Source organism: Heterodontus francisci, chromosome 30, assembly GCF_036365525.1.
Source record: "Heterodontus francisci isolate sHetFra1 chromosome 30, sHetFra1.hap1, whole genome shotgun sequence".
NCBI classification, from domain to species: Eukaryota; Metazoa; Chordata; class Chondrichthyes; order Heterodontiformes; family Heterodontidae; genus Heterodontus; species Heterodontus francisci.
Window position 1 is genome coordinate 57,891,887 of NC_090400.1, and position 24,385 is coordinate 57,916,271.

Consider the following 24,385-nt stretch of genomic DNA (forward strand, 5'->3'; position numbering starts at 1 on the left):
ATTGACTTCGTAGCGGTTAGATGCAACTGAGTGGCTTGCTGGGCCATTTCAGAGGGCATGTAAGAGTTAACCACATTGCTGTGGGTCTGGAGTCACATGTATGCCAGACCAGGTAAGTACAGCAGATTTCCTTCCCTAAAAGGACATAAATGAACCAGATGAGTTTTTACAACAATCGACAATGGGTTCATGGCCATCATTAGACTAGCTTTTAACCCCAGATTTATTAATTAAATTCAAATTCCACCTTCTGCTGTGGTGAGATTCGTACCCATGTCTCCAGATCAATACCCTGGGTCTCTGGGTTACTAGTCCAGTGATAATACCACTACGCCACTGCCTTCCCTGTATATATACCTACATATCTGCTCTTCTATCTCCCTCTGACTGTATCTACAGTACACTGCCAGCAGTGTGATTGCCCCTTTTTTGTTCCTTGGCTCAATCCATATGGCCTCATTTGATGAACCTTCCAACATATCATTCCTCCTCACAGCTATAGTAGTCTCCTTGATCAAAATTGCCATTGTCCCGCTTTCTTATCCCCCTCCCTATCGCGTCTCAAAACCCTGTAACCAGGAATGTTTAGCCGCCATTCTTTCCGCCATGTTTCTGTAATAACTATGATATCATACTGCCACATGTCTATCTGTGCCCTCTGCTCATCTGCTTTATTTGCTATACTCTTTGCATTGAAATAGATACCCTTCAGCACTGCCAAAGCTTTTTTTTTATTTTCTAACCTTTGTTTCCTCTGTCTTCCAGACTCATCCATTAATTTTCTGCCTTCCATTTTCATTTCTGATTTTGCCCCAACTGCGTCTACCCTCACGTCCCCTTCCCCCTGCCGAACTAGTTTAAACCTTCTCCAACAGCACCAGCAAAATGTCCTGCAAGGAACTCAGTCCGGCTCTGTTCAGGTGTAACCCATCTGGCCTGTACAGGTCCCATCTCCCCAGAGCCAGTCCCAATGTCCCCAGGAATCTAAAGCCCTCCCTCCTGCACCATCTTTCCAGCCATGCATTCGTCTGTCTTATCCTTCTATTTCTATACTCACTTGCGCGTGGCACTGGGAGTAATCCGGAGATTACTACTTTTGAGGTCCTGCTTGCTAATTTGGCTGTTCACCCTCCCCCTTCAGGATGCTCTGCAGCCGCTCAGTGACATCCTTGACCCTGGCACCAGGGAGGCAACTCACTATCCTGGATTCACGTCTGCGGCCACAGAAACGCCTGTCTGTTTGCCTAACAGGCCAGCTCCATGTTCACCATCCAATTAGGAACGTCAGGCAGTCAAGGGACACAGTGGGGGTCAGAACACTGGAAGAGAAGTGTGGCCGGCAGCCCCACTGTGTACCCTGTGTAGGAACTTAGGAGCAGGAGCTGCCATTCAGTTGGATCATGGCTGATCATCAACCTCAATGCCACTCTTCCGCGTTATCCCCATATCCCTTGATGTCATTAGTATCCAGTTATCTGTCGATTTCTGTCTTGAACATGCTTGGTGATTGAGCCTCCACAGCCCTCTGGGCTAGAGAATTCCAAAGATTCACCACCCTCTGAATGAAGAAATTCCTCATCTCAGACTTAAATGGACTGCCCCTCATTCTGTGACTGTACCCCCTGGTTCTAGACTCACAAACCAGGGGAACCATCCTATCTACATCCACCCTGTCACGCCTTGTAAGAATTTTCTCAGTTTCAATGAGATCACCTCTCATTCTTCAAAACTCTAGAGAATACAAGCTGTTTCCTCAATCTCTCCTCATAAGACAATCCTGCCATCCCAGGGGTTAGTCTGGTGAACCTTTGTTGCACTCCCTCTATGGCAAGTACATTCTTCCTTCGATAAGGAAACCCAAAACTGTACATATTACTCCAGGTGTGGTCTCACCAAGGCTTTATACAATTGCAGCAAGACTTTTTTACTCCTGTACTCAAAACCCCTTGCAATGTAGGCCAACATACCATTTGCCTTCCTAATTGCTTGCTGTACCTGCAAGCTAGCTTTTAGTGACTCACGAACAAGGACACCCAGGTCCCTTTGGATATCAACACTATGCCCCGTGATTCTAGACTCACCAGTGTGATGCTGGGCTGCATGCAGCAGGAGAGTGCAGCACAAGATGAAGGCGTGATACAGATGATAGGACCGGCAGCCAATCTCACATACGCAGCACTATCCAGTGGATCCGTCTGCAGGTGAAGCACTTGGATTTAGAAGCCGATGCATGCAGATAGCCTGAGGCTTGCCAGGTTGGTCCTTCGAAATGAACACTGCATATGCAGCTCATTGGGCTCTGACCTCCCTCTGCCCACTTCCTGCACAGCAAGCTCCCACAAACAGCAATGTGATAATGACGAGATAAACTGTTATTTTAGCAATGTTGTTTGAGGGATACATATTGGTCAGGACACCGGGAAGAATTTCCCTGCTCTTCTTCGAAATAGTGGGATGAGATCTTTTACATCCACCTGACAGAGCAGATGTGGCCTATATTTAACACCTCATCCAAAAGACAGGACCTCCAATAGTGCAGCGCTCCCTTCCTCCCTGACTGGAATGTCAGCCGAGATTTTGCATTCAAGTGTCTCAGGGTGGGCTTGAGCTTCTGACCTCGAGACAGGAGTGCTACCAACTGAGCCACAGCTGAGAGAAAGGGCAATCAAGAGAGGGGCACCATTCAGAGCAGCCCAATTTTGTAAAAAAGATGTCAGGCTCCCTATTTCTATTTGTAAAGGGCCTAATGCCTGATTTAGGCAAATTGCCTGGACACCTCTTTCTGCCTTTACCAATAGGGTGGACAGTGAAATTCCATGGCATAATGAGCACCGATGCCCTACCCACCAACATAGATGTGTAGGGACTCATTTTGAGCCTGTAAAATGGGTGCAGCGCCATTGAATTTCTAGGCCATAGAATCCACCAGCAATTCACAAGGTTCAAGAAAAGGTCAGTCACAGAAAAGTTAAATCAAGCAGCTTATATTTCAAACCACAGCCGACAGTGATAGATCCATGCTTTTGATATTTGCTGCAGCTTTATAATGTAAATGGAAAGGCCCCATTTATGGGCCCCATCAAAACACATTCTAGTACTAACATTTTTAATGACCTTACGTTTAAAACAGAAAAACCACGAATAAATATTTTGAAGACTATTGAAAAATGGATTATAAAAGGATAAAAGGATAAAGGATTGATTATTACGACCAAGGCGGGAGGAGTGCATTGTTTATTCCAGTTCCACTTCTCCACGGGTCACAATATATATTCAATTTTTTTCCCATTTACCGATACAGTCAATCATAGACTCCATTTTTATCCCAGAATAAAACACATCAACCAGGTTTCTTTAATGAACAACATAATTACCAGTTTATTACAAAACAAGTCTTAACCAGTAATGAAGTAAAGCATAAACACACAGATTGAAATTACAGTTCCCTTTTTACCTTAGCTCCTCACACACACGCATAATTATTTTACCGGTTAACCAGAAAAATAAAAGAGAGTTTTGTTTAGAGTTCTGTTACAAACAAAAAAACACTTGGGCTGAATACTTGCTCATTCTTGAAGAAACAGCAGATGAGATATGTTGTGTTCCAAAATTGGCATAGAGTCTGGCCTCCGAGTACACGTAGACGGGTAACTGGGATCTTTTAGAATAGTTCTTTTCAGGAGGCATTGAGAATTAATTTAGCAGGCTTATCTTCAAAGACAGGAGACGAGATGAGTTCCGCCAGGGCCACTCAACTCCTGACCTCATTACATGCCTTGGTTCAAACATGGACAAAAGAGCTGAACTCAAGGGATGAGATGAGAGTGACTGCCCTTGACATCAAGGCATCATTTGACCGAGTAAGGCATCAAGGAGCCCTAGCAAAACTGGAGTCAATGGGAATCAGGGGGGAAACTCTCTGCTGGTTGGAGTCATATCTAATGCAAAGGAAGATGGTTGTGGTTGTTGGAGGTCAATCATCTGAGCTCCAGGACATCACTGCAGGAGTTCCTCAGGGTAGTGTCCTAGGCCCAAACATCTTCAGCTGCTTCATCAATGACCTTCCTTCAATCATAAATTCAGAAGTGGGGATGTTCGCTGATGATTGTACAATGTTCAGCACCATTCGCGACTCCTCAGATACTGAAGCAGTCCGTGTAGAAATGCAGCAAGACCTGGACAATATCCAGGCTTGGGCTGATAAGTGGCAAATAACGTTTGCGCCACACAAGTGCCAGGCAATGACATTCTCCAACAAGAGAGAATCTAACCATCTCCCCTTGACAATCAATGGCATTACCATCACTGAATCCCCCACTATCAACATCCTAGGGGCTACCATTGACCAGAAACTGAACTGCAGTAGCCATATAAATACCATGGCTACAAGAACAGGTCAGAGGTTAGGAATCCTGCAGCCAGTAACTCACCTCCTGACTCCCCAAAGCCTGTCCACCATCTACAAGGCACAAGTCAGGAGTGTGATGGAATACTCTCCACTTGCCTGGATGGGTGCAGCTCCAACAACACTCAAGAAGCTCGACAACATCCAGGACAAAGCAGCCCGCTTGATTGGCACGCCATCCACCAACATTCACTCCCTCCACCACCAACGCACAGTGGCAGCAGTGTGTACCATCTGCAAGATGCACTGCAGCAACGCACCAAGGCTCCTTAGACAGCACCTTCCAAACCCGCAACCTCTACCAACTAGAAGGACAAGGGCAGCAAATGCATGGGAACACCACCACCTGCAAGTTCCCCTCCAAGTCAAACACCATCCTGACTTGGAATTATATCGCCATTCCTTCACTGTTGCTGGGTCAAAATCCTGGAATTCTCTTCCTAACAGCATTGTGGGTATAGCTACCTCACATGGACTGCAGCAGTTCAAGAAGGCAGCTCACCACCACCTTCTCAAGGGCAATTTGGGATGGGCAAAAAATGCTGGCCTAGCCAGCGACGCCCACATCCCATGAATGAATGAAAAAAAACACAGTGGATTTCGCAGGGTCTTTTATAGAGGTTGTGGTCGCTCTTATCTCCTTCCTTGGGAGTTCTCTTCTCTCCTTGGAAGTTCCCTCCATTTTTTTTTAAACCGTTCAACCCCAACTCAAAACAATTTAAAAGCAAAACCGACAACAGGAGGTCAACTTTTTGACCTCCATCAATCTTGACCGGTCACTTTTTCGTAAACAATTTCTCCAGATGTCCAAAGTTCTCGGTTGTTTATTGAGCTGGAAGTCAGGTGGTTTCCAGGAAAGGCTTGTTGTTGTTGCTGGAAGTCAGCTGGTTTCCTGGAAAGGCTTGTTTTCCTCACAAGATCTCTCAGTGCCCTTTTTAAAAACATTTACAGGGATTGTTTTTCAAAGTCAAGTGGTGTTTACATGACCCCATTGAAAACCCCAAATTTTAACATTTCCTCAATCTTTCAAAAAAGAATCCTCAAAAAATATATTTGACAAAACACATAGGCACTTTCATAACAGGATCACCTCAGTTTAATCATGCTACTATAAAGTCATTAGCTGTATCATCTTGTAATGCTTATTTTGAATGCCAAGAAACAATGAATGCGAACACATTTCTTTCTCATAAGATCACAGTGCGTTTTTGAGCCCTCCCTACCTTTTGTTACAGTGCAGCTCATAGATGGGGGTTTTGAACTGGATAGACTTGACCATTTCACCACTTCGAAGGGAGTACAGATCCACGCAGCAGTATGGTGGGCTGGTTGCAAAGAGAAACATAAATTAAGTTACAAACAATGTGCTGAACTGATTTGTAACAGCCCCAATTGTTCTGAAATTACCTTCAGTTTTATGATCAAACCTATTGTAGTTGATGCAGCACTCCAAAAGCTTTCAAAATATATGAGTCTTAAAAAAGGCAATCTTAAATAAAGAATCATAGAATGTTTACAGCACACAAGGAGGCCAATCAGCCCATTGTGTATGTGCCAGTTATCTGCAAGAGCAACTCAGCCAGTCCCATCGTTTCCCCATAGCCCTGCAAATTTTTTCTCTTCAGATAATTATCCAATTCTGTTTTGAAAGCCATGATTGAATCTGCCTCCACCACACTCTCATGCACTGTATCCCAGATCCTAACCACTCGCTGTATAAAAAAAATGTTTTCCTCATGTTGATTTTGATTCTTATGCCATTCACCTTAAGTTGGTGTCCTCTGGTTCTCAATCCTTCTACCAATGGGAACAGTTTCTCTCTATAACCTCTATCTTGACCCCTCATGATTTTGAACACCTCTATCAAATCTCCTCTCAACCTTACTACAAGACAAAAACAAAATATTGCAGACGCTGGAAATCTGAAACAAAAACAGAAAATTCAGGAAATACTCAGCCGGTCAGGCAGCATCTGTGGAGAGAAAAACACAGTTAACATGTCAGGTCCATGACCTTTCATCAGAAACTCTCAACTTCCTTTTCTCTAAGGAGTACAACCTCAGCTTCTCTGATTTATTCACATAAGTGAAGTCCCTCATCCGTGGAACCATTCTTATAAATCTTTTCTGCACCCTCGCTAAAGCCTTCACAGCCTTCCTAAAGTGTGGTGCCCAAAACTTAACACAATACTCCAGTTGCCACTGGACCAGGGTTTTATAAAGGTTCACCATAACTTCCTTGATTTTGTACTCTATGTCTCTATTTATAAAGCCCAGGATCCTGTATGCCATTCAACCCCTTTCTCAACCATCCCTGCTACCTTTGATGATTTGTACACATATATCCGCAGGTTTCTCTGCTCCTGCTCCCCCTTTAGAATTGTATCCTTTATTTGATTTGCCTCTCCTTGTTTTTCCTACCGAAATGTATCACTTCACACTTCTCTGCATTAAATTTCATCTGACATGATACCTTCCTCCACTTCAAAAAACAACCATTCACCACTACTCTGTTTCCTGTCACTCAGCCAATTTTGTATCCATGCTGCCACTGTCCCTTTTATTCCATGGGCTTTAACTTTGATAAAGGGCCACACAACAGGCTTATAAGCAATGCCTTTTGGAAGTCCATGTACACCCTAAAGAGAAGATAAAAGCAAAATACTGCGGATGCTGGAAATCTGAAACAAAAACAAGAAATGCTGGAATCACTCAGCAGGTCTGGCAGCATCTGTGGAAAGAGAAGCAGAGTTAACGTTTCGGGTCAGTGACCCTTCTTCGGAACCGACAAATATTAGAAAAGTCACAGATTATAAACAAGTGAGGTGGGGGTGGGGCAAGAGATAACAAAGGAGAAGGTGCAGATTGGACCAGGCCACATAGCTGACCAAAGGGTCACGGAGCAAAGGCAAACAATATGTTAATGGTGTGTTGAAAGACAAAGCATTAGTACAGATTAGGTGTGAATACACTGAATATTGAACAGCAGCAAGTGCAAACCTGAAGAAAAACAACCTGAAAAAAACAGTGGGTAAGCAAACTGAACAAACTAAGATGAAATGAAATAAATGCAAAAAAAGATTGTAAAAAATGTAAAAAGGAATATTTCCTGGTCCCAACCGCCTCCTCTTCACTATGGACGTCCAATCGCTCTACACCTCTATCCCCCACCTGGATGGTGTGAGGGCTCTCCGCTTCTTCCTGGAACGGAGGCCCAACCAGTCCCCATCCACCGCCACCCTCCTCCGCCTGGCTGAACTTGTTCTCACATTGAACAACTTCTCCTTCAACTCCATGCACTTCCTTCAAGTAAAAGGTGTCGCTCTGGGTACCCGCATGGGTCCTAGTTATGCCTGTCTTTTTGTGGGATATGTCGAGCATTCTTTGTTCCAGTCCTACTCAGGCCCCCTCCCCCAACTCTTTTTCGGGGACATTGATGACTGTATCGGTGCCGTTTGCTGCTCCCGCCCCGAACTAGAAAACTTTATCAACTTTGCTTCCAATTTCCACCCTTCTCTCACCTTTACATGGTCCATCTCTGACACTTGCCTTCCCTTCCTCGACTTCTCTGTCTCCATCTCTGGGGATAGGTTGTCTACCAATATCCATTATAAGCCCACTGACTCCCACAGCTACCTCGACTACACTTCTTCACACCCTACCTCCTGTAAGGACTCCATTCCATTCTCCCAGTTTCTCCGTCTCCGACGCATCTGCTCTGATGATGCTACCTTCCATGACGGTGCTTCTGATATGACCTCCTTTTTCCTCAACCGAGGATTTCCCCCCACTGTGGTTGACAGGGCCCTCAACCGTGTCCGACCCATTCCCCGCACCTCTACCCTCACCCCTACCCCTCCCTCCCAGAACCGTGACAGGGTTCCCCTTGTCCTCACTTTTCATCCCACCAGCCTCCATATCCAAAGGATCATCCTCCGCCATTTTCGCCACCTCCAGCGTGATGCCACTACCAGTCGCATCTTCCCCTCCCTTCCCCTGTCAGCATTCCGAAGGGATCGTTCCCTCCGCGACACCCTGGTCCACTCCTCCATTACCCCCACCACCTCGTCCCCGTCCCAGGGCACCTTCCCCTGCAATCGCAGGAGGAGTAATACCTGCCCATTTACCTCCTCTCTCCTCACTATCCTAGGCCCCAAACACTCCTTTCAGGTGAAGCAGCGATTTACTTGTACTTCTTTCAATGTAGTATACTGTATTCGCTGCTCACAGTGTGGTCTCCTCTACATTGGGGAGACCAAGCGCAGACTGGGTGACCGCTTTGCGGAACATCTCCGCTCAGTCCGCAAGCAGGACCCTGAGCTTCCGGTTGCTTGCCATTTCAACACTCCCCCCTGCTCTCATGCTCACATCTCTGTCCTGGGATTGCTGCAGTGTTCCAGTGAACATCAACGCAAGCTCGAGGAACAGCATCTCATCTACCGATTAGGCACACTACAACCTGCCGGACTGAACATTGAGTTCAATAATTTCAGAGCATGACAGCCCCCCATTTTACTTTCATTTTTAGTTATTTTTTCTTCCTTTTTTTTTACATTCCTTTTTACATTTTTTACAATCTTTTTTTGCATTTATTTCATTTCATCTTAGTTTGTTCAGTTTGCTTACCCACTGTTTTTTTCAGGTTGTTTTTCTTCAGGTTTGCACTTGCTGCTGTTCAATATTCAGTGTATTCACACCTAATCTGTACTAATGCTTTGTCTTTCAACACACCATTAACATATTGTTTGTCTTTGCTCCGTGACCTTTTGGTCAGCTATGTGGCCTGGTCCAATCTGCACCTTCTCCTTTGTTATCTCTTGCCCCACCCCCACCTCACTTGTTTATAATCTGTGACTTTTCTAATATTTGTCAGTTCCGAAGAAGGGTCACTGACCCGAAACGTTAACTCTGCTTCTCTTTCCACAGATGCTGCCAGACCTGCTGAGTGATTCCAGCATTTCTTGTTTTTGCTAAAGAGAAGATAGTTCGGTACAGTCAAGATACATTCCCACAAGGGGGAAAGGTAAGGCAAACAGATTCAGAGCTTCGTGAATGAGCGGAACTCAATCAAATTAGTTGAACACAATTTGCCTTCAACAAATCCGCGCTGGCTTTCATTAATTAATCTGCATTTGTCAAAGTGACTGTTAATTTTGTACTAGATTATTGTTTCCAAAAGCTTCCCCACTACCGAGGGTTAAACTGACTGGCTTGTAGTTGCTGGATTTATCCTTACGCCCTTTTTTGAACAAGGGTATAACATTTGCAATTCTCCAGTCCTCTGGCACCACCCCTATCTCTAAGGAGGATTGGAGGATTATGGCCAGTGCCTTCACAATTTCCACTCTTACTTCCCTCAGTATCCTCAGATGCATTTCATCCAGTCCTGGTGACTTATCAATTTTATGTACAGCCAGCCTTTCTAGTACATCCACTTCATCAATTTTTAGCCCATCCAATGTCTCAACTACCCCCTCTTTCACAATGACTCAGGCAGGACTTTCTTCCTTGGTAAAGACAGATACAAAGTATTCATTCGGTACCTAAACCATGCCCTCTGCCTCCATGAGAAAATCCCTTTTCTGGTCCTGAATCGGCCTCACTCCTCTCTTTACTACACTTTTACTAATTATATGCCTATATAAAGACTTTTGGGTTCCCTTTTATGTTAACTGCCTGTCTCTTCTCATACTGTCTCTTTGCTTCTCATTTTTCTTTTTGCTTCTCATCTGAACTTTCTATATTCAGCTTGGTTCTCACTTGTATTATCAACCTGACATCGGTCATGCACACCTTTTTTCTGTTTCATCTTGCTCTCTATCTCTTTCGGCATCCAGAGAGCTCTGGCTTTCTTAGTCCTATCTTTCCCCTTTGTGGGAATGCACACCGACTGTACCCGAACGACCTCCTCTTTAAAGGTAGCCCATTGTTCCTTTACAGTTTTGCCTGCCAATCTTTGATCCCAATTTACCTGGGCCAGATCTGTTCTCACCCCACTGAAGTTGGCCCTCCCCCAGTTAATTATTTTTACTCTAAATTGCTCCATTTCCTTTTCCATAGCTAACCTAAACCTTGTTCACTGTTCCCAAATGTTCCCCTACTGATACTTGATCCACTTGACCCACCTCATTCCCCAGAACCAGATCCAGCAATGCCTTCTTCTTCATTGAAGCATACTGATCGAGAAAATTCTCCTGAACACACTTCAAAAGCTTTTCTCCCTCTCTGCCCTTTACACTATTACTATCACAGTCTGTATTAGGATAGGTAAAGTCCCCCATTATAACTACTATATAGGTTTTGCATCTCTTTGTAATTTCCTTGCAAATTTGTTCCTTTATATCTTTTCCACTAGTTGGTGGCCTAAAGAATACACCCAGCAGTATAATGGTGTTCCTATTGATTTTTATTAGCTCTAACAAAATAGATTCTGTTCTTGACCTTTCTAGGACCTTCTCGCTCTCCAGCACTGTAATATTCTCCTTAATTAATACTACTACTAACACTCCTCCTTTCTTTTCTTCCCTATCTTTCCTGAACACCTTGTATCCAAGAATATTTGGTACCCAGTCCTGCCCATTTTTGAGCCAGTTCTCCATTATCACCACAACATCATATTCCCATCTATTCTACCTGTGCCTGCAGCTCACCAAGCATATTTACCTCACTTATTTACAAGAAACTGGAAGGAACACTCCAGGCAATGTAGTTAATTCCTGCAATGCATCCAATCAATGCCTAACCAAGATCTTTCACTACCTGATCAATTGGAAAGTGATCTGGCATGGCCCTTCTATACTTAGTGTAGGTAGCTGCCCAAGTATTTCAATTTTGCATGAATTGGCACAGAGCCAATGAAAAATGAGAATCTGTGAGCAGATCTGAGCAAGAAGAAATGTTTTGCCCACACATACCAGTAAATACATGAGACTGCAAAGTCAAATTCACAAGTTCAAAGGACACCGCTCAACCACTAACTTACAAGATCAGACAAATACAACTTCCTTCCATTTATGCACTGTCATCACCAAGCAACCAGAAGACAGATGTAATGTTGTAGTGTTTTGAAATTGCAATTGCACTGTTCTTCGTGTACACTTGGGGCTCCTGTAGAACACACATACCAGCAAAGGAAAAGTGAAAGTAAAACAGAATAAAGAAGAAGTCTTTATGTTCAACAGTCTGCTGCAGACTCTGTCTCACAAATCTTATAATAAACTCAGTCAGACCTCACTAAAGTCCCGGGAGACATCACAACAACACCAGTGGCACAAGATAGCTAGTCAGGAACTATTTTTATGTTCAGACTCCCTCCTCTTTCCACTTAGGCCATTGATGGCATGACACTTCACAGTATTTCCTCCTGCAGTCAAGAGGAAACACCATAACATGTTCTACAATTAATGGAAGGACACTTCAGCAACTAAATCCATCACCATTACTCCCTTTCCAAGAAGTTATCTCTTCCCAGTCAGTCATACCATGCTTTGCAGCAACTGGCAAAGGTACTCAGTTGAAGGAGACTGAACAGTGATTTGAAGTCAGTCCTCCTGGCTAAAAGTATATTGTTCCAACCACTTGAGCCACCAGGACCAACTACTCATCAATGAAGTTCAAAACACACAAATATCCTAGGGAAAGGAAGCACCAAAAAGTTGTGTCAGTGCAAGATAGGCAAAATACTTTGGTGATCCAGCTTAAAGCTAGGAAATAATTAAATTTGGCATTTAAATCTCAAATGTAATATATTAATATATAGGCGTGAGAACGATACTTTGCAAATTCCAACAACTGTGCAATAACTAAATATGCAGCTCCCTCTCGCAGAGGGTTGTGTAGTACAAATGCTATGGTGTGGTTACAGTCAATGAATTCAGTGACCTTTTCACACTACCATATTCATGACAACTCAATTACTTAAGTCATGAAATTTAAGTCCCAAATTTTAGATCAACATAGATGTGATCAGGGAGAGAAATGTTCACCACAACAAATATCCCCAGTTTTCAATCAAAAGGGTGGGTGGGTTTGTGACTATTCATTCAAAATGGACATACTTCATTGAGAAAATGTGTCTTCTCTTTGTTGGGAATAGTGTGGACAGCATGCCATTTACTGGAATACAATGGACACATTAATGACACATGCACAGAGAATAGTGCATGGGGTTTGAAACTGCTGCAAACATCAGAGATGGAAACACTTAAGTGATAAATGAGAAAAACATGCACTCAATAGTTTTTGAAACTTAATTTTTTTAAAACAATACTCTCATCCAAGATGTGTCAATTTATAGAAAACACTATGTGTAAAATATAAGGAATTTAGTCACAAGTAAAGATGATGAGGACAAAAAGGAACAAAGTAAATTAAATTCATATTTCAGTGCACAAAATTCTGATTATGGTCAAAGACATTTGAAACAGACAAAAAAAGTCAGTGCTCATCACAAATGTGCAAATAATTAAAGTTGAAAAATGGGAAGTATCAATGTGATTTGAACTCAGAAATTTAAACCAGTCAAAATTAATGTTTGGGTTCTGGGACAGTTCTGTTAAGAAAGTAGCTCAGCAAGCAAATAATCCACCACTTTCATTTGCATTTCGGACTTCCGGATATCATGGTGCGGGTGGGAGGCATGCGGAAGAAAGTGAACCCAATAAAAATTTTGTTGACCAATTTAGTACAAGGTAAATCAAAAACTGGAGTTGGAAAAAATGGCAACTAAACTTAATTCAAATTAAAAGAAAGTGTTGTACAATTTATTTCAGATCTACCCATATCTATACATCTTGTATCTAATGCATTTTCATCACAATTTAGGAACAGGAGTAGGCCATTCAGCCCTTCAAGTCTGCTGCACCATCCAATTAGATTATGACTAATCTACACCTCAACTCCATTTACCCGCACTTACTCCATAAATTTGAGGTCATCCAAAACTCTGTTGACCGTGTCTTAACTCACACCAAGTTCTGTTCCCCTATCACCCCTGTGCTCGCTGATCTACATTGGTTCCTGGTTAAGCATTGCCTCGATTTTAAAATTCTCATCCTCATTTTCAAATCCCTCCATGGCGTCACCCTTCCCTATCTCTAGAATCTCCTCCAGCCCCACAACCTTTCAAGATATGCGCACTCATCTAATTCTGGCCTCTGGAGCATCCTCAATTTTATTCGCTCCACCATTGGTAGCCGTGCCTTCAGCTGCTTAGGTGCTGAAATTGCCTCCCTAAACCTCTTCAACGCTCTACCTCTCTTCCTTCCTTTAAGGCACTCCTTAAAACCTACCTCTTTGACCAAGCTTTCGGCCATCTGTCCTAATATCTCCTAATGTGACTCGATGTCTAATTTTGCTTTATAAGGCTCCTGTCAAGTGCCCTGGAGACATTTTATTGCATTAAAGGCAAGTTGTTGTTGTTACTCACATTTGTTCCACATCCATTGATACCCTTAACTAACAAAATATCTACCTAACTCAGTCTTGAAAGCTCCAACGGTCCCAACATTCACATCTCATTGGGGAAGACAGTTCCAGAATTCCACGACACTTTGTGTGAAAATGTGCTTCCCGATTTTGCTCCTGAATGGCCCAGCTCTAATTTTATGATTACATTCCCCTGTTCTTGAATCTCACACCAGTGGAAATAGTTTCCCTATATCTACCTTATCAAGTTCCTTTCACCATGATCAGATCACTAATCAACCTTCTAAATTCTAGCTATTACACATGCAAACTTCTGTATTGCTTTTTGTTAAAAGTATGAAAATAAAAGTCACCGAGTTATTCCCTGGTTTCTACTTACCTTCAGGAGTAGCTAAGAATTCAACAGAATGACTTCCCCACCAGCAGCGATCTGCCTCTAACAAGCCTCAGGGCGTAACTACTTAAACTTAAAAGCTTCACAAGGACACACCAGGTTCCTCAGGTTTACACACGGCTCTCTCTACCTCAGCAGCAGAATGATACACTGTATGTGATATGGTATAACAGTCCTGTCCTTATAAAACCGTGAGCAATACAACATGAGATACATTCATTAATACTGAAAACTAAAAGTTCTGTCTCACAGCATTAAACCAGTATAGATAAGGTGCAGATTTGATTTTCTCACATCTCATAATTCCTAATCTTAATGGGTGGACACAGGGCAGAGGCCAAATGATTCCCAACACAGACAGCAAAATTGGAGGCAGTCTAATAGATTCACAAGAGTAGACTACCAGCTTCCCTCTTGACCACAGCTAATGAGTGATCGAATAGGAAAATAAAATGAGTTTAACTATGAACAGAAATATAAATAATGAGAGGTTAAGGAAAGTATTAAATTGAAAGAAAATGCTTACAATATTGCCAAGAAGAATAGTAATCCTAAGGATTGGGAGAGTTTGAGATATAAGCAAAAGATGGTCAAAGAATTGATAAAGACGGAGAAAATAGAATATGAAAGTAAACTAGCCAGAAATATAAAAACAGATTGCAAGAGCTTCTTCAGGTATGTAAAAAGGAAGAGAGTAGCGAAAGTAAACGTGGCTTAGAGACTGAGACAGGAGAGACTATAATGGAGAATAAGAAAATAGCAGAGACATTAAACATTGTGGGCAGGATTTTCACTGTGGGCTTCTGAACCCTGCTGCAGGCTCAAATGGGGATCAGAAGCCCACACCATGTGGGAAACAATCAATCATTCAATGTGATTTTCCCCAGAGTGAATAAATGGCAGCAAAAGGACCGGCTTGCTGTCCAATTAGGGATGGCAGGCAAGCTCTCGAAGCTGGAGGACCAGAGACCATCCATCTCAGAGACAGCAGCTGTAAGCTACAATGGAAGGTAAGGGAGAGGGTGCTTCAAAATGGAGGTAACCTCTCTCCAACTTCTTCAAATTTTAATTTAAAAATGGCTTTTGCAGCCAGGGCACCACTGTTGGGCGATGGGGGAGGGTTTGGGGGTGGGTGCCTCTGCCTGCAGTTGCTGCACCACCCAAACAGGCAGGGAGGGTCCCTAAGCCTGCTGGGAGACTGCCTCCATGCAGCTGAACTGGCCTCCTCCGGGAACCTGAAGGCCAACAGGGGCTCAAAATTAAGCCCTTCGTGTCTGTCTTCACAGTAGACAGTAAAAACATATCAGAAATAGTGGGGAATGCAGATACTAATGAGAGTGAGAAACTTAAAAAGTAATTAATAATAGAAAGGTTACTGGAGAAATTAGTGGGACTGCAAACTGACAAATACCCTGGACCTGATGGTCTACATCCTAGGGTTCTAAAAGCTGTCAGTGGCTGCAGATAGTGGATGCACTGGTTTTGATCTTCCAAAATTCCCTAGATTCTGAAACTGTCCCAGTGGATGGAAAGGTTGCAAATATAACACCAATATTCAAGAAATGAGGGAGAGAGAAAACAGGGAGCTACAGGCCAGTTAGCCTGACATCAGTTGTCGGAAAAATGCTAGAATCCATTATTAAGGAAGTGGTAACAGGGCGCTTAGAAAATCATAATATGATCACACACAGTCAACTTGGTTTTATGAAAGGGAAATCATGTTTGACAGATTTATTAGAATTTTTTGAGGACATAACTAGCAGGGTAGATAAAGGGAAAGCAGTGGATTTTGGATTTTCAAAGGCATTTGATAAGGTGCTGCTGAAGGGTTGTCACACAAGCTCAGGGCTCATGGGATTATGGGTTGAGGGTAATATATTAGCATGAATAAAGGATTGGTTAAAGGACAAAAAACAAAGTGTAGCAATAAATAGGTCATTTTCAGGTTGGGAGGCTGTTACTAGTGGGGTACTTCACTTTGGTAGGAAGAGTAGAAAAATTAATATTTTTGAAATGGTGAGAAACTATTAAATGCAGGTGTTCAGAGGGATTGGTATGTACTTGTACAAGATACATGGAACATTAACATGCAGGTACAGCAAGCAATTAGGAAAGAAAACGGTGTGTTGGTCCTTATTGCAAGGGGGTTGGAGTACAAGAGTAAGAAAGTCTTGCTGCAATTGTACAGGGCATTGGTGAGACCATACCAGGAGTACTGTGTACAGTTTTGGTCTCCGAACATAAAGGATATATTCGCCTTAAAGGGGGTGCAACAAAGGTTAACTATATTAATACCTGGGATGAAAGGATTGTCCTCCCAGGAGAAACTGAGTAGAATGGGCCTATACGCTCTGGAGTTTAGAAGAAAGTAAGGTGATCTCATTGAAACATAAAATTCTGAGAGGGCTTGACAGGGAAGATGCTGAGAGGCTGTTCCCCTGGCCGAAGGGTCTAAAACTAGGGGAATAGTCTCAGGAGAAGGGAACGACCATTTTGGAATGAAGAGAAATTTCTTCACTCAGAAGGTTGTGATTTTTTGGAGTTTTCTACCCCAGAGGGATGTGGATGCTCATCGTTGAGTACATTCAAGGCTGAGATCAATACATTTTTGAACTCTAAGGGATATGGGGATCTGGTGGAAAAGTGGAGTTGAGATTGAAGATCAGCCATGATCTTGTTAAATGACCTGAGAAGTTCTGTCTACTCCTGCTCCTATTTCTTATGTTCTCATATTCTAATTCGCCCCTAGCTTTCATTTATTTATACAGTGGTAATTTAAAAAAATAATTACCATGAAATCCAGAACCATCTGGAGTAACTGACTTGACTTATAACTTACTTATGGATCTGTCCATAAGGATGTCATAACATTGCAGGTTGATGTGCACAATTCATGGCGCTGCCTGTCAAACTATGAAACATAACTTCAGCTGTACCACGATGTGCCAGAGTCATTTCAGTTGGAACCACAGACTAATATGCAGTCTCCTGGCTCTGCACCCTTTCTGCATCCTAAATTTGTCAATTATTTTTAAAAATCTATTATTGTGTTCTAAAGAATAAAATATACATTGAAATGTGCTTTGAGGCTGTAACATTCACATTCATTAACAATCCATGATTAATTATGCATCAGGCTTTACTTGAAACCACCCATTTTAATGACTTATCACATGTTCCCAAGTACCTATAATCTGAATATATCTAATGCATATTTTATCCCCAGTGTGTATTTGAGAAATGACACCACTGTAAACTGCGAGCTATGTCTTGACATGCATAGTCCCATGAGTTTACATCACCAAAAGAAGATATTATTTTACATTATTCACCCCTGTGATATCACATATAATTGTTCTTCATTGATTAATGACCTCCAGAAAACATTTATGACCACACAAATTAAAAGGGGACGAGACAATAAGTTACAGGTGTCTATAGGATCGCTCACTAGGGTTAAGCATCTGTGCCAACTTACCCAAGTAGACGCCAGTTTAGTTGATTTGCTTCGATTGATGTGGACATGCAGAATAACTGGCAGCCCATCCCAACCTAACAAACTTACTCTGTTATTTAATGAGATGAAGAAGTGAGATGTTTTTGAGATGTGTTCTTCTGTCTCCTTGGTATGAAATATCTAGGATGATTCCCTCAAAGAATATTTTTGTCTCTCTTGTATAATGATAGCTTAAATTTACCATTAAGATTTTAAGGTCCTCTAATAAGCATATTTCTTTAAAAGTACCATGACGATGAGAATAAGCACCTTAATTAAATACGACTGAATTCCATCAAGATGGACAGTACATTGGCATACATTTAATTAAGGTTGTGAGATGGGGAGTTATCAACACACCATTCACAAGCCAAGACGTTTCCATTAATCTTTCATATCCAATTTAAATCAGGTATAGGTGAGCTTTTAGCAATATGATTGAAATGCTCCTCTAGATCCAAGTTATTTGAACCGTGCCCTCAAGAGAGAATGGGCTCTTCACTGGATTAAGAAGGTTTGTTATAAATGATGTTGAATAAACGTGAAGAATCCAAGATGACTCTATCTGGTGATCAATGCTATTGCAGCGTTTTCCACTGGGTTTTGCGCCAGCCTAGGCTGCCTCTTTAACCACTCTTCATACACACTTTAGAGAAGTGCTAACAGTTCATATTAAGAATAAAGCACTATGTTGACCCATTGATGCACAAAAGCCCCTCATACTTGGATGGCATCTGATTCTCCTAACAGATCCTTATGGAATCAGTAATGTTGCTAAGACAACTTCAGAGAGTTTTCTCTGAGCATAAGATGAATTAGAAGTAGCCTAAACAATCCCTGTTTCAAATTTGTGTTGTTTTTACACCAGACTTGACATGACAATCAGTTGGACAGTGAAGGGGGCAGAAATAGTCAGATATCAAAATTTGTTCTTGCTATACAGATTTTAAGGGCTCTTAAGGAAGTAATTTTAAACTAACTCACACTGCAGGAAATTGACTGAATAAGTCAACTGTACATTTTACACCCTACCTGATTTTACTTTCTAATGGATCCCATCGTGTCAGTTTGGGTTCGGTTAAAATAACCCAAATTTCCTTCTAAACACCACTGAGACAGATTTGCAACAATAAGCAAGTGGAATTTTTGCCTATCTCTGTCCAGGGTCACACCGAATCATTGAAAATTAGTGTAGTTCCACAATCAAGTTATATAAAGTTGACCTTCAATTAGACTTTCATCAAATTAAGAAAACACTAAGAATGCAGTGGCTTTTCTGTAGGTAAGCTGAGACAGGGGAAAAGGTAACCATCATCCCAGTGCTTGTCAAAAGATTGTCAACAGCTTTGAGCTTCATGAATTTTAATACTGGTCCCACTACTGACTCAGTGGGGTATAACCAACCAGACAGAGAGCTGAATTTTACAAACCCTCCAACATTGGGGTCATGGACGGGGAAGGGGGGGGGAAAGTTCTTCCGGGACAGGCCCGCCATGACCCCCAACGCCGTGAAGGCCCTGCTGCATTTTACTGGCGGCAGCGAGGCCTCAGTGCAGCCCCTGCCCACCACCCCCGCAGCTTGGTGGCGGAGACTTCATCTGAATATGCAAATGATATCACAATTAAAGAATAATGACTTACCTGGTAGCGACAGCCGTCCTCGCCGAAATTCCGGCCATTGGCCGGAACTCCCACGCCTTCATAACTCCTTTTGGAGTTATAAGAGGAGTGACACTGGTGGGGAGGGGGGAGGAGTGAAACTTTCAGGGTGGGGTGGGACAGGGAAAACTGTTTCCATTGGCTGAGGGGATGGTGGGAAGGGTTGAAGAGCAAAGATTATAAAGTTTGGGGGTGAAAGGTCAGTACCGGCGGAAATGGTTTCTCGAGGTTGGGTGGGGGGAGAGAGGGAAATAAATATCTTGCTTGATCATTGTGGGGGGGGGGGTGGAAGAGGGGCTTTGATGTTGAATTGACTGTTTTTATTTAAATTATAAGTGTTGTTTTCTTTAAAAATTTAAATCGTCGGTAACAGCTTGAAGCCCTTTAAAAATGGCACCAGCACCTGTGTGGTGGCGCCGGACACCACTGCCAAGGACGGAGTGGCTACCTCCTCAATCACCATATCGCGGGGGCTCAGTGGTGCACAAGTCTCGCGTTTGCGGTGCCTTCTTTCAAGCTCGCTGCCGCAGATAAAATGCAGCCCAGAATGTCTGGTTCCATTTTCAGAATTGCATATAAAAACTTAAATGGTTAAAGATTAAACATACATTCAGAAAGATGACCAGGCAGAATTTATGACCCAAGATAAGCAAACTATACAAAAGTTTGCATCAAAATATGAGAACTTTTTTTCCAAAAATATACTTTATTAATAAAAATTTGCAAAAAATACATAGGAAAACAGTTCAAACTTCACGGTCAGGATTTTATCCTTGGCGGACGGGAGCGTCCACCAACGGAAAAGTCGGTGCGACCCCGCCTCCGCCTAGCCCGGGGATCCAACCCATATTTTGTGGGATCCCGGCCTTTAATTGCTCTGAGGCGGGGCTTCCACCCGCTTGAGGCAGGAAGTCCCGCCTAATAGAGCTGCCGGACAATCAGCGGGCCGGCAGCTCAGTGCCAGCAGCATCACCGGGAGTGATGGTCACAGCTGGGATTGCAGCCTAGCTACCCGAAGATGATATCGGGGAGCCGAAACCAAGGCAAGTTTAGTTTGTCTCGCCGGGGGTGATCCGTTGGGCCCCGGTGAGGCAAGGATGGTCGTCTGGGGGGACAGGTGGTGTACTGGGTGTTGGGGCTGGTTGGGGCAGCGGGGGCGGCCCTCCATCGGCACAGGGTGCCCGATCATGAAGGCCCTCCCCACCCCCAGGCCATCAGAGAGCCACCTGCTTTGGTCAGGCGGCTTCTCTCAGGCCTCAGCCACCCAACTGGCCACAGGTAAAAACCCCATGGTGGCAGACGGAGGCCCTTAAGTGACCGTTAATCGGCCACTTCAGGGTCTTGATTAGCCAGGGGCGGGCGGGCCTTTTTTCGCCACTGCCACCCTACGTAAAGTGGCGGTGGAGGCAGAAGCAGGTCAGGAAGGGCTGCCCGAGCCTCCCGCTCCATTTTAGGCACCCCCCCACCCCCACCACCTTCCTGCTCTTTGGGGGGGGCGTAGAATTCAGCCTCACATTTTGGAAAGTAAACATAGATCAGATTCCTTCGACATAGAAAACATGATGTGCCTCATAACTCTTGTCATTCCATTTTATATGCAATGTACATTTGCATTACACAGCAAAAACATTTTTGGTGCATACAGCCCGAGGGGTTTTACACAGGTTCCAGCCCCAAGGTTCACTATGGCATGAGGACCTTACACAGTGGTCTTTCCCCATTGAGCCTTTGCAGCGGCTGCCCCAAGCTTTAGTGCATCCCTCAGCACGTAGTCCTGGACCATGGAATGTGCCAGTCTGCAACACTCGGTCGTAGACAACTCTGCGCTGGAAGACCAGCAAGTTTCAGACAGACCAAAGAGCGTCTTTCACCAAGCTGCTGGTCCTCCAGCAGCAGTTGATGTTTATCTCGGTGTGCGTCCCCAGGTACAGACCGTAGAGCACAGACTCCTGTGTTACAGAGCTGCTCGGAATGAACCTCGACAAAAACCACTGCATCTCTTTCCACACCTGCTTTACAAAGGAAGGAGACAACGGTCTCTTCCCCACCATAGCTACCTTGAGCACAGTGTGCAGAGGCAGTGAGACGCCGGGCATGCAGGAAGGATCTGACGAGGAGGGCACTTCTCACCACCAGCCAAGCTACGTCTTGGTGCTTGTTTGAAAGTTCTGGCGATGGGGCATTCTGCCAAATAACTTAGACAGTCTGCTCAGGGAACCATCCAACAGAATCCACCATCTCCTTTTCCCACAGGCCTTGAGGACATTCTGTGCAGACCACAGCCTGATAGAATAGTGGTAAAAGGTGTTTTTCTGCAGAAAATTTTCCACAAAGGATAGGTGATATGGCACAGTCCAACTGAATGGAACGTTTCGCAGCACTGTGGCCAGATCCATTCTTTGCAACACCAGGGACAGATAGAACCTCAGCACGTAGTGACACTTGGTGTTTGCATACTGGGGTTCTATACACAGCTTGATGCAGCCGCACACAAAGGTGGCCATAAGGATGAGGGCAACGTTGGATATGTTTTTTTCCTCCTTTATCCAGAGGTTTGAACATTGTGTCCCTGCGGACATGGTCCAGTTTGGATCTCCAGGTCAGACCTGTGCCACGTACAGTAACGATGTTGAGTGTCTCGCACCTGATGACCAGATTCTTACCTGCAATGGAGAGAGAACGCTGCTCCCACATGACCAGTTTTTGTTTTACCATGGTTACATGCTCCTTCCAGTTTTTGGCGCATGCCCCGGCCCCTCCGCACCATATCCCCAGCACCTTCAGGTAGTCTAATCTGACGGTGAAGGGAACAAAGGATCGGTCAGCCCAGTTCCCAAAGAACATGGCCTTGCTCTTGCCATGATTTACTTTGGCTCCCAAGGCCAGTTCGAACTGGTGGCATATGCTCATCAGCCTGCAAACAGACTGTGAATCCTAACAGAAGAGAGCGACGTCATCCATGTACACGGAGGCTTTGACCAGAGTGCCTCCGCTGCCTGGAGTTGTCACCTATCTTATGCCCACATCCTTCCTAATGGACTCAACAAAAGGTTCGATACAGCAAACAAACAAGACAGGGGAGAGAGGACAGCCCTGTCCAGATTTAATCGGGAAGCTTTCTGATTCCCACCTATTAATTAAGACTGTGTTACTGATGATTGTGTGTAGCAGTTGGATCCAATTGTGGATTCCCTCCTCAAACCCCATTTTGGATAGCATGTCCATCATGTAGGTGTCTGATGTCTTGTCAAAAGCCTTCTCCTGGTCCAAGCTGATGAGGCAGATGCCCACCCCCCGTCCCGTACATAGGCGATCGTATCCCTGAGTAGCGTGAGGCTACCAGAGATCTTCCTGCCTGGTGCAGTACAGTCTGATTGGGATGAATCACCCAATCCAAAGCAAACTTGAACCAACTGGCGATGACCTTGGAGAAACTCTTGTAGTCTACACTGAGCAGTGAGATGGGCTGCCAATTTCTGATTTCCGCCCTCTCCACCTTCCGCTTGTAGATGAGAGTGATGATGCCTTTTCGCATGGCTTCTGACATGCTGCCGGCCAGAAGCATACTCTCATACACTTCCAGCAGGTCTGGGCCGATCCAGTTCCACAGAGTCGAATACAACTCAACTGGTAAGCTGTCGCTTCCGGGAGTTTTACTTGTCTCAAAAGGACCTGATGGCCTTTGTCAGCTCGTCCAGAGTTTCCAGACTCTCCCGCGTACTGTCATCTAAGACCTCCCTGATAGATGTCAGGAAGGATTGGGAGGCTGTGCTGTCTGTGGGCAGAATCACAGAATCATTACAGTGCAGAAGGAGGCCATTCAGCCCATCATGTCCACACCAGATCTCTGAAAGAGCAACTCCCTCAGTTCCATTCCCCTGCCTTCTCCCCATAACTTGCACTTTCTTCCTTTTCATATAACTGTCTAATTCCCTTTTGAATGCTTCAATTGAACCTGCCTCCACCATGTTCTCAGGCAGCACATTCCAGACTTTAACTACTCGCTGCGTGAAAAAGGTTTTCCTCATGTCACTTTTGCTCCTCTTACCAAATACTTTAAATATATGCCCTCAATCCCTTCACGGGTGGGAACAGTTTTTCTCTATCTGCTCTGTCCAGACCCCTCATGATTTTGAATACCTCTATCGAATCACCTCTCAGCCTTCTCTTCTCCAAGGAAAACAGTCCTAACTTCTCTAATCTAGCTTCATAACTGAAATTCCTCATCCCTGGAACCATTCTCATGAATCTTTTGTGTACTCTCTCCAATACCCTCACGTCTTTCCTCAAGTGCGGCGCCCAGAATTGGACGCAATACTCCAGCTGAGGCCGAACTAGTGTCTTATACAAGTTCAACATAACTTCCTTGCACTTGTACTCTATGCCCCTATTAATGCCCCTTCACGTTGTACAGCCGAGCATAAAAGAATGTGCTGATCCTTAGTATGTCAGACTGCAATGGTGTTACCGAGCTGTCCTCTTCCTTCAGGCTGCTGATCACAGAGCTCTCTGTGTATACCTTTTGGAAGAAGAAATGCGAGCATGTCTCATCCTGCTCAACGGATCAGACTCTGGAACGGAAAATGATCTTGGAGGCTTCTGTGGCAAAGAGCGAGGCCTGCTGGCTCTTCACCTCTTGGAGATCCTCCTTGACCTTGGCCCCCATTGACTGCAGCTGTAGCAGATTTTGCATTCTTTTCCGGAGTTGGGACATTTCCTTCTGTCTCTCTCTTGCCCGCTGAACGCCTTTGAAGATAAAGAACCTTTTGATGTTCGCCTTGATCGCTTCCCATCAGTGCACCAGAGGCTCAAAGAGGGGCTTCACGGTTCTCCAACCTTTATAATCCCTTTTGAGTTCCTCAATGTTCTCTGGGGTCAACAGTTTTACATTCAGCTTCCATGTCCCCCTGCCAACCCGCTGGTTGTCCTGTAAGTGATAGTCAGCCCGTACCAGGCAGTGGTCAGAGAAGAACATCGGCTTGACGTCGGTGGATCTGATCGTGAAA

At 44.0% G+C, this 24,385-nt stretch overlaps 1 protein-coding gene across 10 annotated transcripts in view; it reads right to left on the reverse strand.

Annotated features, from left to right (window-relative positions):
* The window catches only part of bcas3 (BCAS3 microtubule associated cell migration factor), a 999,028-nt gene that overhangs the window by 808,954 nt on the left and 165,689 nt on the right, over positions 1-24,385 (reverse strand). For all 10 annotated transcript variants that reach the window (XR_010968797.1, XM_068010741.1, XM_068010743.1 and 7 more), the window contains one exon: positions 5,629-5,730. Coding sequence is in view for 9 of the 10 variants with exons in the window: in XM_068010741.1 (XP_067866842.1) it covers positions 5,629-5,730 (102 nt within the window). In the remaining variant the exon portion in view is untranslated. The remainder of the gene's footprint in view (positions 1-5,628; positions 5,731-24,385) is intronic.